General features: G+C 47.6%; 1 protein-coding gene across 2 annotated transcripts in view; it reads left to right on the top strand.

The window, feature by feature from the left end:
* The first annotated feature begins 352 nt into the window (after positions 1-352).
* STK32B (serine/threonine kinase 32B) overlaps positions 353-14,861 on the top strand; it is a 385,550-nt gene continuing 371,041 nt past the window's right edge. For both annotated transcript variants that reach the window (XM_038533402.1, XM_038533403.1), the window contains exon 1: positions 353-506. In XM_038533402.1, coding sequence (XP_038389330.1) covers positions 455-506 — 52 coding nt within the window. In that variant the 5' untranslated portion in view covers positions 353-454. The remainder of the gene's footprint in view (positions 507-14,861) is intronic.

The following is a 14,861-nucleotide window of genomic DNA, read 5'->3' on the forward strand; positions in this document are numbered from 1 at the left end:
GGGGCGCCTCTACGCCGGGATCGCGGTCACTCCCCGCCCCCCTGCACTCGCTCGCGTGGGCCCGCCGCGCCCCTCTTCCGGCGCCCCCCCCCCCCCCCGGGCTGCGCTCGCCCCCCGCGCATCCCTCCCCCTCCCTCTCCCCTCCCCCTCCGCCCTCCGCCCGCCGCGCCGCCTCCGGGCCCCCGCGCGCTGCAGCCGGCGAGGAGCGCGGCTCGGGGTTGCGGGCGGGGCGCCGGGGCGGGGCGGGCGGGCGAGCGCGGGGGGCGCCGGCTCGAGGGGGCGCGGCGGGCGCGGTCCCGCCCCTGCGTGGCGCTCGGCCCCCTCCGGCTGGCGCGCGGCTGCAGCCTGGGCTGGGCGCTCGCCCGCGCGTCCCGCCAGCGGCTCCCGCGCCCCGCGCCCCGCGCCCCGCGCCCCGCGCCCGGGCATGTAGCAGCGGCAGGCGCCGCGGCGGAATATGGGCGGGAACCACTCCCACAAGCCCCCCGTGTTTGACGAGAACGAGGAAGGTAAGAGCGAGGGGCGCACCCCTGCATCCGCGGCGCGGCGCGGGGCGTCTGCCGGGCTTGGTCCTGGGTGCCGCTGCCCCGCGGGCCGGTCGGACTGGGGGCGCGGCCCAGCCCTCCTCGGGGAGCGCAGGAGGAGCTGCCCTGGGCGCGAGTCCCGGTGCTGCCCGGTTGCGGCTGCCCCAGCCCAGGTCCCCAGGGCGGGGGGCTCGGGGAGGCGGCCTGTGCGTGTGCGAGTGTGTGTGCGAGTGCGAGTGTGTGTCCGCGACGCGCTGGTCTCCTGCTCGGGCACGCTCCGCGCCGCTCGCCCCCCTCGCCGAGGACAGCCGACGGAAACTTTTCTCGGCTAAACTCCGTGACTCCAGGGAGGGCGTCCCGCCTGCGGCAGCCGCCACGGAGGGCTGGGCGGGTGGTCCAGCCCCACCTGAACTCCAGGGCTGCGCTTCCTTGTGGCTCAGCTCCCGGGAGCTCCGTATTTGAACTGGCAAAACGCCGTTTCCATCGCTGTGTGTTCTGGGCAACTCGCTTAACCTCCCGGAAACCTTTGTTTCTTCGCCTACGAGATGAGCCTTAGGACACCACCCGCTGCCTTAGGCTGCCTTGGGCTACGGGGTTGTTTGAGGCTTAACCACTGGTAATCCAGTGAAAAGTGCCTTATAAATAAAATCAGCTCAGTATTGTTGGTTACCTGTTAACTCTGCCTTTAAAAGCTTGGTTTCCTAATGCTGTGGGTTCTGCTGCCTTCACCATGCCCCACAGAAGAGCTAGGATGTACTGAGCACATACTCTGTGCCAGGCGCTGGTCTAGGGCTTTAGATGTGTTCTCTCTCATTCTCACAGCAACCGAAGGAGGTGGATACTTCTGTTGTTCCTTTTATGCAGTTGAAGGAAGGGATGCGGCCTAGTCACAGGTCCTAAGGAGCAGAGCTGGCTTGGGGGTCGAACAGCCCTGGAGGGAGTGCTTCTCATCACCATCCGGGCATAGGCTTGTGGGCACAGATCATGGTTTCTAGAATGGCAAAGGCTGTGGGTGGTAGTCACATGCTGGTCCAGACAGCCCCTCTCAAAAGGATACATGAAGACAGCTAACCTAAGTTAAGTGGGTCAGCCCCATTTGGTTCTTTACCCTAAAGGAATACCTAGTGTAGTAGCACTGAATAATCCATGACCATTCATGATGATAAGGATGGTGAGCGGGGCCAGTGTAGACATCTGGGCACCCAAGGAGACCGGAGGCCTTCCTGGTTCTTTAGTCTGGGGCACAGGCAGGTGGGGAGTCAGGCATGGACAGATGGACAGAAGAGAGGTAGGCAGGAAGGTGGTGGAGGCCCTTGGGTGTCCCAGGAAGAGTCTGGACACCATGTAGCTGAACCTGTCCCCAGCCAGGTTCACGCTAACTCTCAACCTCTCCATGGAAGTCAAAGTGATCTTGACACTGAAGTCAGTGTTAGGTGTGCTGTGCTATGGGACAGCCTGCTTGGGGTGGCTCTGGGCCAGGCTCGCCCCTGTGAAGCACTTCTGTCCTTTAAGGTTACACTCAGGGCCGCTCAGATCCTAGGAGAAGATATATACTCATTGACAGGTGGAAAGCTTGACTTGCATCAAAACCCTTCTATTTGCAACAAGTCAGGACTCTCCTGATTTGGTCAAGGCATCTGCATTCGTCTACTCAGGCTGTTGTAACACAAGACCACCAATGCTGAAACGACAGAATTTGTTGGTGGTGGTGGCTTCAACAACAGAAATTTGTTTTCTCTCTGTTCTAGAGTCCAGAAGTCCAAGATTGAGGGGCTGTCGGGGTTGGTTTCTGGGGAGCGCTTTCTTCCTGGCTTGCGGATGGCCAGTCTCTCCTTGTGGCCTCCCATGGCCTTTCCTCTGTGGAGGAGCTAAAGAGAGCACTCTGGAGTCTCCTCCTCTTCTATGAATATCCGTCCTGTCAGATTAAGGCTCCGCCCTTATGACCTCACTTAATATCTCTATTCAGGCCCCATCTCCAGATGTAGTCACACTGGAGGTTAGAACTTCAGCATAGAGTTTGGAGGTGGCAACCAGAGCCCTTAGAGAGAGCCTTTTCGTGAAAGCCACCGACTCCCTTCATAGAAGAAAGCACAAACTTCCATATCACCTCCAATTATAGGGATTGGGTTCCTGGTTCTAGCCTGGATCAAAGGTTGTACTTTAGGTAATTTTTTTGAATATATTTTTTTAATGGAGTTCAATTTGCCAACATATAGTATAACACCCAGTGCTCTTCCCGTCAAGTGGGTAATTTTCTTAGCATTTTCTTTCTCTCATTTGCAGAGAAATTTGCCTCCCTTATATTGACAGCTGTCTCTATCCTCTCTATCCCAGAAAACATGCTTTAAAATGTTAATTGGCACAATAGTTACATCCGTTGTGGCCAACCTTTGGATTTTCCTGCTGCCGTTCCTCGTTCCCAAAGCATACTGGATCCAAGGTTAACTGCCTGTTTCAGGGTTCTTAAAGTACAAGGTGAGGACTTGCCTCATTTTGCCAGCTTCCAGCCCAGTGAAACATTAACTTGTTTGATTTTGCCAGCATATCCTCATATATTTTCCTGTGCAAGTAAAGCACTGTGATTTGCCACCAATGGATTCATTTATTCTATAGGCATTTACTGATGATCTTTTTTGTGCCCATCCCTGTGGAAGGCAACAGGAATATTCAGGAGATGAAGGCATAAATCCTAACCCTCAGGGAACTCCCAGAGCCAATACATACTCAGGACAATGCAGGGAGCTCAGAGAACTATGGTAATCTAGAGGAGGGTCCCTAACCCGGGGCAGGGAGGAGGGGCAGAGAAGACTTCCTCTTAGCGAGGAGTCTTGTGCAAGTGGCAGGTGTTTCCACTAAGGAGGAGTTGGTAGAGAAGGGAAGGGTGTGTTAGAAGGAGGGAACAGAATGTGCAAAGGCAGATGGTAAAGAGTCAGCAGGGATCACTGTGGGGAGGACTTGGGGGGCAGTTAGTACTCCTGCAATGTGGAGTGTGTGGCTGGAAGGCACGGGGGTGAACCCCAAGTGCTGGACCAGCCTTAAAGGGCCAAGTGGCCATGTGTTTGGACTCAATTGCATAGGCATCTGGAGTTGCTGAAGAATTTTAAGCAGGGGAGTGACATGGTCCAGTGCACGAACATGCTCTCCCAAACCGGAGGTGTTGGGTAGTTGAAGATGCAAACACCTACCTGGGCAAAACAAGTCTGGTTTGTAAGTGATTTAATACTAAACCCTAGCTGAAAGTTTGCATTGCATGGCTGTATCATGCCCATCTACCTCCTAATGGCAAAAGTTTAACCTGCATCCAGCTAATATTAACAATTAACTTTCTGATGCGGTGCATGGGCTCCTTTTCGTACCTGATTGGGAATCATCACAACTCAGCCTGGGGAGGTCTCAGAATCTGCATTTTTCTAGAGAGGTAACTGAACTGAGGACCCCAGGAAAAGCCCATAGCCTGTGTGTGGATGAGCTGGACTCACACCCAGGTCTGTTGAACTCCAGAGGCAGCACCTAACCGCGCTCTCCCTGCTGCCTCTGGAGGCCTGGGGCAATTGTAACTGCCCCAGACACCTGTGGCCCTGCAGAATGAGCCCAGCACTCAGGCCAGGCTCCACCACCCCACCCCAGGGGGCTCTTTGCACAGACCTTGACAGGAAGATTGTAACAATACATTCTGACAGCACTTGCTCGTTTGCAGGAATCACCTCACATGCCATCTTCAAAAAGCATTTGTTGGGCAGTCCCATCATAATCCAACCTCTGGGAATGAAAGCAAAATCCTCTCCCTTTCCAAATTCGTGTCAAAATTGCATTTAAGTTGTTTCTCCCCCACACTGTCCTTATTCACATCTAGACATTTTTATATAATCGGACACCTGCTGCAGATCCAACGATTTCTGCCTTTTCTCTTAGTATTGTATTTAAAGTGGCTCAGGTTGCCATGGTGTCTTCAAATCAATATTTTAATGGGCTGTAATATGCCATCACCACGGACTATTGTAATTTACTTAAATATTTTCTTATTGTTAGACATTTAGGCTATTTTCATTATTCCATCTTTATAAATAATCTGCTTGAAAATTTTGTGCATTTTCCCCTTCTTTTAAAGGAATTCCTGGGACGCCTCAGTGGCTCTGTCGGTTAAGTATATGACTCTTGATTTCAGCTTAGGTCACGATCTCAGGGTCTTGAGATCAAGCCACGCATTGGACTCTGTGCTGCGTGTGGAGCCTGCTTAGGATTCTCTCTCTCCCTCTCCCGCTTGTGTGTGTGCAGGCACGTGCATTCTCTCTCTCTCTCTCTCTCTCTCTCTCTCTCAAATAAATACATTTTAAAAAATAAAGTGCAAGGGGAGGGATTATTGGATCAAAGGGATTGAATATTTTTTAGGGCTCCAAAAACGTAGTCAAAATTTATGTTTCCAAAGGGTTTTTATCAATGTTCTATAGATTTATGGCCTACATTCACACATTTGGGGGTATTGATTTAACAACCTCATCACCAGTTCTGGGTATTCACATTTTAGAATGTCATACATTAAAGGGTCGTTTAAAATAAGTGTTATTTCCACAGTATTATTGGACCAGGTAACTTGATGTGTGGCTTAGAACATGAAAACATCTTCTTGGTCTAAGAAAATCTACAAAAGTTGCTTTCCTCTGGAAAGATTCAGACACCCAACACAATTAAATAATTACCCCTTAACATTGTAGTCATGCTTCACCTGGAGACAGTCTCTTGAACCTGAGGTGTCTCTGTCATTTGTGATTCACAAAGTGTCTGACATCTATGCTGCAGGGTTCACCCTCGATTTTGCCTCAGCTCTTTTAGTACTTTAGGCAAACTCATTCATGTTACACCTTGGTTTCCATACTTGTAACAATTGTGGTTTGAACATAAGGTTAAACCAAAACTATCCTGAGGTGGCTCGGAATCGCATAGAATATACTTTGCCCTTATAATGAGAGTCTGTACAGAGGTAGAAAGTGGACAGATGCCATGTAAAGGATGTGGGTTTAGGGGGTTGGTGTTCATACCCGTATCAGGCATCTGCATATTTAGTACAGGAGTCTAGGATGTAAAACTTAGATTTTAAGAACCATGCCTTATTTGAAAATGCGTTTTGTCTTCTACATGGGGGTAAGGGATGCTTAAGAAAATAGCCATAAATCAGTATGAGATTGTTTAGTGGAACTGAGTGCTAAGATCATCTCTACTTTTCAAAAATCATAGAAAATAAGTATGATTTTTATAAGCTTAAAGTTTGTGTCAGTCATCTCTATAAAGTCAGACATACGTATACAAACTACTGTATTCCACTGATTCTAATGCACTCATTTTTCCGTGTTTTAGCTCTCTGATATTGGGATGCAGTTTCGCCAGTGTGGTATTTGTGATGTGGTTTCATTATTTGCATGTGGTTATTGCTGTTCACACTAGCATGATATATAATAGGTCGGAAAGAGCTTTTTCAAGTGATTAGAAAGAGACACAGTGTAGACTAATTGGCAGCATTTCCTTCTTGGTGATACACAAAACAAAGGTGTGTTTAATGTGGATGCCATCTGAGATTAGGTGCAAAGTGGCATGATAGATGAGCCTCCTTCTGTTAATCAGCAAAAAGTCTTTTAAAGGGAATTTTAATTGGCTCTGGTCACTTCTCACAATCTCCATCACTACCATCTGGTCTAAGCTATGGTCATATGTTCTGGTTAGATGATTACAGTAGCCTCCCTAACTGGTTTCCTTGCTTTTGCTCTTCCCCCACTTAGCATCACCTCAATGCAGCACCAGAGTGATCCTATACCAGTGTGTGTGGGGCATGTCATTCCCTGCTCAACCTCTTCTCCTGCCCCAGTAGCAAGTAAAAGCAGAAGTCCTTAGAAATGCCCATCAGGCTTGGCCTCTCTGTCTCCATCTCCTTCCTTTGTCTGGCCTCCCTGCCACCCCTCAGACACCTGGACAACCCTCATCCTGTAGCCTGGCACCTGTTTCCCAAGCCTGCAGTGCTTCTCCTCCACAGTCCACTCCTTTACCTTTGCCGTGTCTTCACACAAATGTCACCTTCCTTCTGAGGCCTTCACTGACCACCCTACTTTCAACGGCACTCCCAACCCACCTTCCTGGCCTTGCTTTGCAATTCACAGCAACTATCATCATCTATCATACTTTTTATTTTACTTATTTCATTAGATATAGTTTGTCTTCCCCCAGATGATCACAAGCTCCCTTAAGGTAGAGATTTGGTGGGATTTATTCACTGCTGTGTGCCCAAGGCCTAAAAGAACACCTGGAACACAGCAGATGCCCAATACATTTTTGAAGGATGAATGAATAAGTGAATGAGTGAAGGTATACATCTGGTGGAAGCAGGTTCTCAACAGTGTCATCAGGAATCTGCCTCCTTGGAGACTCTGCTCTCCTTTGTGTGGCTTACGGGCTGGCTGTCTCATCATTGGGCCCCTATGATCTGGAGGCTCAGGGCCTTGGAGCTCTGAGGATGGACAAGGGAGAATCTTTCTTTTCATAGTCATGTCAGAAAACAATCCCAGTGTTCATTCTGATCAGTTCTGGTTAAGTCCTGAGCATTCTTTAACCAATCACCAGATCACCATGACTGATCTATGTGGCCAGGCTGGGTTGACTGCTCACCCTCCGATCCCAGGGATGGAGTTGGCACTACTAGAGGCATGTGGACTAAGGAAGTCTATGAAGCGTTCTCCCGAGGAGTACTTGGGAGATCAAGAGAAGAAGGGTAAGTGAAACAAACAGAAGCACCCACAGCAGTACCTGCTTTACTGTGTTCCTTGAAACCTGGCTTGGAACCCTTTGGCTCATCTCACGTAGTCATTTGATTACATGTCCGTCTTCTGCACTAGACTGAAACCTCCAGAAGATCAGCAAGCATTTCTGTTCCACCTTTGTGTCTGCCAAGCCTCGGACGGGGCCAGTGAAGGCACACAGCAGCTAATGGTTGAATGAGAGGTGAAAGCAGTCCTTAGTGGGGTCAATTTCCTGCATTCCTCTAGATCCACAGACTATTGAGAAGCAAATGCAGAAAGTTCACCCTTATCACCACTAAAGTTGGTTTGGAGACAGTGCCTTGGATTTGAGTCCAGGATGACCTTTCAATTGCTGTCCCTCAGTTTCACCCTTGGGAGCTTACTTGGGCAGACTGGAGTCTACAGAGTGGATTCTGTACTGCCAACATCTCGGCAGCTCCCTGTTATGGTGCACAGAGAACTCCTGAGAAATTTCCCCAAATGTAAGGATGAGTGGGTCTCAAAGGCTTGCATGTCATGATGCGGGATATCCCTTCTCTTGCCTCTGAGAGAGAAGGTGGAACTTGTTTCCACTGTTTTCTGGGTAAGACAAAATTCCTGATTTATGGGACAGCAGAAGGGTAGAGAGAAGGGAGGTGGCCTTCCCACAATATGAGCTGGAGTGAAGAGGGTGTTAAGATGGAAACAGGATTTATGTTGAGTCTTGAGGGAAGGGTTTAAATGCCTTATGAGAAAAAGGATGGGTATTTTAGGAGGATCAAACAGCATAAGCTAGCACTGAGCTTAGGCATTTTCCTGAGAGAATTGGAAGGAACAAAATATTCTTAGCAATACTCACTTGTCTAAAATCTGGGCTTGGAGCAATTGCAGATGGAGATGGAGACACTGCTCTAGAAAGAGCAGCGAGGGTCCCGACAACCCCAGGGGAATAGTCCCATGCAGAAAACAAAGGGGCTTACTCTCCTTTGCAGTAAATCTCGGAGTTCCTCAAGACTGAGCCCTTGGGCCTCTTGCTCAGCCCTCTCTCCTGTCTCCCTGCTCATCTTATCACCCCTGCATGCTCAGTCACCGGGCATCAGTACCAGTGCAGTCAGGAGACAGAAGCCACACTGGTTTTCAAAAAGAGAAAATGTAATAAAAAGAATTCATATAGTAAAAAGGCTAACTATGAAAAGGAGTCGGAGAAGACTCTAGGAGTACAGAAGTAGCAGCTCCAGCAGAATGGCTGCTCCTTGCAGGGCTGAGGGTGAGGGAGCACGGAAGGAACTCAAGACCTGGAAGAGGACCCCCCCCCCTGCCCCACCCGCTATCCGGCCAGGCTGTGTTTCAGATCTCTTTGGAGAGGGCCTGGTGGCCAGAGGAACAGGCAGCTACTGGGGGGCAGAGGAACTTTCCAGAGGGTGCAGCTCGTCCATGAGTGCCGCTGAGGGGAGGTTCACCGGGCCCCCTGCACACCAGCCCGCTGACAGATGGACCAAGGGCTGGAAGAAGGGAAGGGCCCTTCCTGCTGGTCTGGCAGTGCCTCTCACGCCCTCTGTTGGCAGTGCGGGGTGTGAAGCCAGCTGGAAACAGCAGAAATGTGTTGGGGTCCTGCCCCAGCATCACAAAGCAGTGGATTTGGAGCTGAGGATCGTATATTAATAACTGGCATGTGTTTCTTTTTCTTAACAGTGACTCAGTAATTTATTTCCTTCATTCATATTTCTCCTCTGGCCTCCAACTCTATGTTTCTATATTTCTATATGTAATTCCACTTGGATGTCTCAAAAGAATATCTCAAATTCAAAACAACCTTAGGGTGCCTGGGTGGCTCAGTCGGTTGAGCGTCTGACTCTTGATTTTGGCTTAGGTCATGGTCTCAGGGTCATAAAATCAAGCCCCAGCTGGGCTCTGTACTCAGCTGGGAGTCTGCTTGTTCCTCTACCTCCCCCTCTGCTCCTCCCTGTGTGCAATCTCTCTCTCTCTCAAATAAAATAAAATATTTATTTATTTAGAAGTTTTATTTATTTATTCATGGGAGACACACAGAGAGAGGCAGAGACATAGGTAGAGGGAGAAGCAGGCTCCCTGCCGGGAGCCCAACGTGGGACTCAATTCCAGGACCCTAGGATCCGACCTGAGCCAAGGGCAGATGCTCAACCGCTGAGCCACCCAGCCATCCCTAAAATAAAATCTTCCAAAAACAAACAAAAATTCCCCCAAACCCTTGAAGTAACCTCAAACTCATGTGATTCCAGAGTTTCCCAGCTTAGTGTATAATACCATCATCTATCCAGCTGCAGAGGCCAAAATATTTTGTGTTTTCTTCAGCCATTGCATCTTCCTTTCCCCCATAAGTCCAATGAGGCATCTGGCTGTGTTGGTTTTACCTTCTAAATTTCTCCAAATCGCTCCAGCCGCCATCACTGCCACCTCCACCCTGTTTGGCTTGGTCATCTCCCACTCATCCTTCTTCAGGGTCTCCTATCTGATTCCCAGCCTGGGTCAAGACTCCTGCCCCCCTCAAACTACCTAATTCTCCTTCATTTCATTTATCACAGGGCTAATTCTGCATTTATTCATGTGAATACTTCATTTGTGTCTGTCTCCCCCATGAGATGGGAGTCTCTTTGAGCACAGGGCCCATGGCTCTTGTAGTGTCTTGTCCAGGTCCCACTGCTTTACAAAATGTCTGTCCTCATAACTACTTGACCTTGAGCAGTTTTCAGAAAACACAGGGAAAAATAACTGTGTAGCGTAGGAAAGGTAATAGGTTCCTTCCCGGTGTCAGAAGAAAAATGCTGTAAGAGAGGTATGGTTAACTGGGAATGTTGTGGCTTGGAGATTTTAACTCAGTGTCTTGGGTAGTAACCTTGTGGCACTGTCACTTCTCTTTGTGTACCTGGAAAGCTCTTTCCCTCATCCCAGTCTTTCCCCAGCTCCGTCATTGGCATCCCACCTGGGGAATTTTTTTTTTTTTTTTTTACTACAGCCCTATATCCCTGCACTGTTATTTATTTAATACTGTTTTCTCTCTTGATTGATTTTACGTTAACAGAACCTTTTACCAAGGAGCTTTCTATTTCCAGCTCAAATTGAAAATGGATGGAGACTTCTGTAAATAGGAAGCAAGCTAAAGTAAAGTAAGGTAGATGCAAAATAATGATGTTCATTGTGGCCATGTGTACCTTTTTTTAGACTCTTTGCTTGTGACTTGTTCAGTGGATATTTTTTGAATAGGTGTATAGTGGATGAACTGTCAGTGGTGTGGACGGTGGTTATGTGGATGCAGGGCTTGCCTGGCTCAGGTGCTGGCCTATGTGTGGGAAGCTAACAGCAGGTTCCCGAGGACATGCAAGCACCACACTTTGGCTCCCATGCTAGAGCTGCAGCCGATGCTGTTTCAGCCAGTTCCCCTTAGAGATGGGCATGGGCCTCTGGGCTTGTGTGTCTCTGGGGTACACCAGGCCCCCTGCCCGGCTTTATCATGGAGTCTTCCAGTGGGACAGCCCCTTACCTATCATAGTGGTTAAGAGCACCAAAAATGCTGTAAGAGAGGTATGGTTAACTGGGGATGTTGTGGCTTGGAGATGTTAACTCAGTGTCTTGGGTCAGACTGCTTGGGGCTCCATGCTGGCTCTGCCCCCTGCTAGGTGGGTGACCTTGAGTAAGTTTCTTTTCCTCCCTGTCAGTTTCCTCCTCTGTAAAATGGAGATTAAATGGGCCTTAATTCATAAAGCGTTTTGAGGAGTGAGTTACTCTATGTGAAATCCTTACTACATACTCTGGCACATAATAAAGACAGTGCTAGGCAAAGTTTATTAAGTAAAATTACATTCTGTGACTGAGGGAGGTGACTGCAAAGAGGCTAAAAGCAGAGATTTGGGAGTTACCATAGGGTCAGTCTCTGATTTGTCTGTGTATTGTCTATGTAACTGCAGGCTGGCAACTTCACCTTCCTAAGCCTTAGTTTCCTCCTCTTGAGAATGGGGATATGACTACACGGTTGCCACGGGAACAGAGTGAGGTGATGTCAGCACATGGCAGCGTAAGATAGGTCATGTATGTAGAGGGATGTCGGATGAGAGCCACTCTTTCCTGAGCCCAGAGAAGGAGGTGTTCTGACTTCCCCCAGGCTAATTGCCAGGCCTTGCTGTCAGGAGGTTCCTTCCCATTTCATTCCCCTAGGAAACAGACTGTTCCGACAGAGCCTGTTTTTAGTAGGTTGACTCTGGCAAGTCATGTGGAACAGTGACTGGGGAGCAGGTGTCCTTTTGCTGGTGGTCAGTGTCATTGACATGGATCAAGCTGCCTTTTGAGTCTTGTGTTGGCTAAATCCTTACAGAGGGCCTAGGGACTGGAATGGGGTTTTAGGGAGAATTAGATATTGGGCTCCTGTCTTAGAAAATGTCCATCCCTTTGGCATTTGAGGGGAAAGAATAAAAAGTTTTCTGGATGCTTCATGTCATGGATTGAATTGAGTCCCCCCAAATCAGTAAGTTGAAGCCTAACCCACAGTACCTCAGAACATGAGCTTATTTGGAGACAGAAATGCAATGAAGTTAAGCTGAGGCCATTAGCGTGGGTCCTCATCCAATAGAAAAGGGGAAATTGGGACACAAACACAGACACACACACATAAGAAGAATGCCATGTGAACATGAAGACGGAGATTAGGACTTTCCATAATTCATCTACAAGCCAAGGAACACTGAAAATTGCAGGCAACACCCCAGGAACTAGGAGGGAGACAAGGAACAGATGTTCCCTCACAGTCGCAGAAGAAACCAACCCATGATGGCATCCCTTGATCTTAGATTTATAGCCTTCAGAACTGTGAGGGGATAAATTTCTGTTGTTTTGAGGCTTCTGTTCTGTGGTATTTTGTCAGGGTACCCCTGGGGAAAAAATATACCTAGTTTTACCATTATATAGTAACTTCAATGTGTCATTTCAGATGAAGCCCCAAACTAGGTCTGGGAAGTGTTTCCAGAAAAGGCAACTTTTGAGACCCATCCTTTTTCCCAGAAAAAAAGGGGAAATAATGTAAGGTGGAAGGAAACTGGGAAGATGGTGCGAGGAAAGGCTCTTCTGGACAGAGGGGGCTGCATGTATGGAGGCAAGTTGGGTAGAGAGAATTAGAAGGGATTCAGTACCCCAGAGTTAATGGGGAGCAGGTGTGATAGGGGAGGGGGAAGGCAGCCTTAGAGATGAGACAGGAGACTGAGGCCAACACCAGACATTCAAGAACCTAGAATGTCACGCTATGTGTCTCAGCTCAGGCTGTTGCAAAAAATAACCCACACCAGGGGCTTAAACAACAGACATTTATTTCTCATGTTTCTGGAGGCGGCAAGTCCAAGATCAAAGTGTTGATGAGCATTTGCTTTGTGTTTGCAGACAGCTGTTTTCTCAGTGTATCTTCACCTGGTGGAGAGAAAGGGAGCTCTTGTCTCTTCCTCTTCCAAAGACACTGATCCCATCCTAGGGGCCCAGTGTTCATGACCTCATCTCCCCCTAGTTACCTCCCAAAGGCTCCACTTCCAAATACCAGCCCACTGAGGGTCAGGGTTCCAGTATATGAATTTTGTGGGGGCACAATACGCACAGGTCTGTAACATTGAGGAATTTTGACTTCTATTCTCAGTCAACAGGGCTGGCTACCTAATTTGTGGGACTCAGTATGGAAGAAAAATGGGTAGGGGGTGGGGAGTGTCCCTTGTGCAAGAATCACAAAACTGCCATTGAAGGTACAAAAATATAAAGCTTTTTTCTTTCTCCCATGGTCTCTCTCTCTGTCTCTCCATTTGTCATGGTGTTGTTTTTTTTTTTAATTTGCTATTTAATAGCATTCTAGGCAAACAGTATTTAAAATTTTAAATTATCATGGAAAGAATATTGTGCAATGCCGGTTTTAAATGCAAATACAAGAGCACTTAACTCCCGTGTGGAATTGCCAGATCACACAATTCATATTTCAAAGCACATGCACGTACACGTATTTCCAGAACAGAGGAAATGCTATGCAAAATGAACTCAGCTGTTTTAATTTCTCTCCTTGATATGTGCACGTGTGCCAATGCTCTCTACCTTCAGCTTACTAATGAGTAAGGAGAGAGAGAGGGGAAAAGGAACTTTGGTTGTCCTATCTTTTCGTTTCCTTCTGTGTCTTCAATTCAGCATCAATGATCAGCTTACACAAGGATGTACCTCAGGGAAGAGGGTATCATAGGACCCTCATGCTCCATAGAATGTCACTGCCCCTCATTACTCAGGTGTAGACAAAACCCATCTACTTGGGACTTACTGAACCTGCACACATTGTGGTTTCCACCTGAATTCTCTGCTTGTGGAGCATTACAGAGGAGTGGGGGCTGCACATGTTGGGTGCATAGCCTCGGCTCATGCATGTGTGTCAGTGTAATCCCTTAGGGAACAACATTTCAGGGATAAAAGACAGCCATCTCTGGGTGTTAAACCAAGTGCAGGGCCCTTCTGAGCACCGAGCTCTATTTAACTGCTCAGGTTGCACTTCCAGGAAGCTGGCCCTGTTAGTAGAAGATGAAAAGACACCAAAGTTTAATCTGGGGGGTGATGTTACTAGGTTTTCATTTTAGAATGATCACGATACCTGCAGAATGCAGAGTAGGTTGGCAGGGGGAGAAACTGGTGTCTAGGAAGGCATTATAGAAATCCACAAGAGGGATCCCTGGGTGGCTCAGTGGTTTGGCGCCTGCCTTTGGCCCAGGGCATGATCCTGGAGTCCCAGGATCGAGTCCTGCATCGGGCTCCCTGCATGGAGCCTGCTTCTCCCTCTGCCTCTCTTTCTGTGTCTCTCATAAATAAATAAATAAAATCTTAAAAAAAAATCCACAAGAAAGGGAGGAGGTTCATAAATGTCCACAATTGGATATATTTGCATAAATATGTTACTTTAATCACTGTATATTGATGTACATGTAAACAAAAATATGACTCGAAGTGCTTTACAGATCTTCCGGTCCCATCACCCTATGGAAAATACCAGTGAGTTCCTACTTATAGGTGATACAGCTTATCAAATTCAACGAAATCATGGTGCAGCAGGATTTTCTGCAGTTCACTTAAGTGATATAAGAAATTTATGAATTCCATTTAAAATGTAATTATTTTTAAGCTCACTTTTTAAACAAAATTGAAAAGTCGCTGCATGTCATATTTAATAAGTTCCAACACAGTTTCTTAACCCTCCTCTCTAGAGTATAATTACTCGATCAATCTTCCCGGAGAATCAAAGGGAGCTTAGTGGAACACACCTTTCATGCATTAAACCAGAATTATGCTTGCTTTGGATTTACATTTGAAAGTGATTTGCATTGGCATTTTATTTCTTCCAGAAAATAACAAATGTTTCTGTTCTTTCCTAGGTATCATGATCTTAAACTGAGGTTATAAATCTTTCAGAGCTATTATTTGCCAATCCCTTTAATTTCTGTGGCGTGGTGGGTGGGGAGAGAAAGAAAACTATGATTTAGGATTATTTTTCTTTCTTTGTTTTTTTTTTTTAAGATTTATTTATTTATTTGAGAGAGCAGGCATG

This window comes from Canis lupus, chromosome 3, assembly GCF_011100685.1.
Source record: "Canis lupus familiaris isolate Mischka breed German Shepherd chromosome 3, alternate assembly UU_Cfam_GSD_1.0, whole genome shotgun sequence".
Classification (NCBI taxonomy): domain Eukaryota; kingdom Metazoa; phylum Chordata; class Mammalia; order Carnivora; family Canidae; genus Canis; species Canis lupus.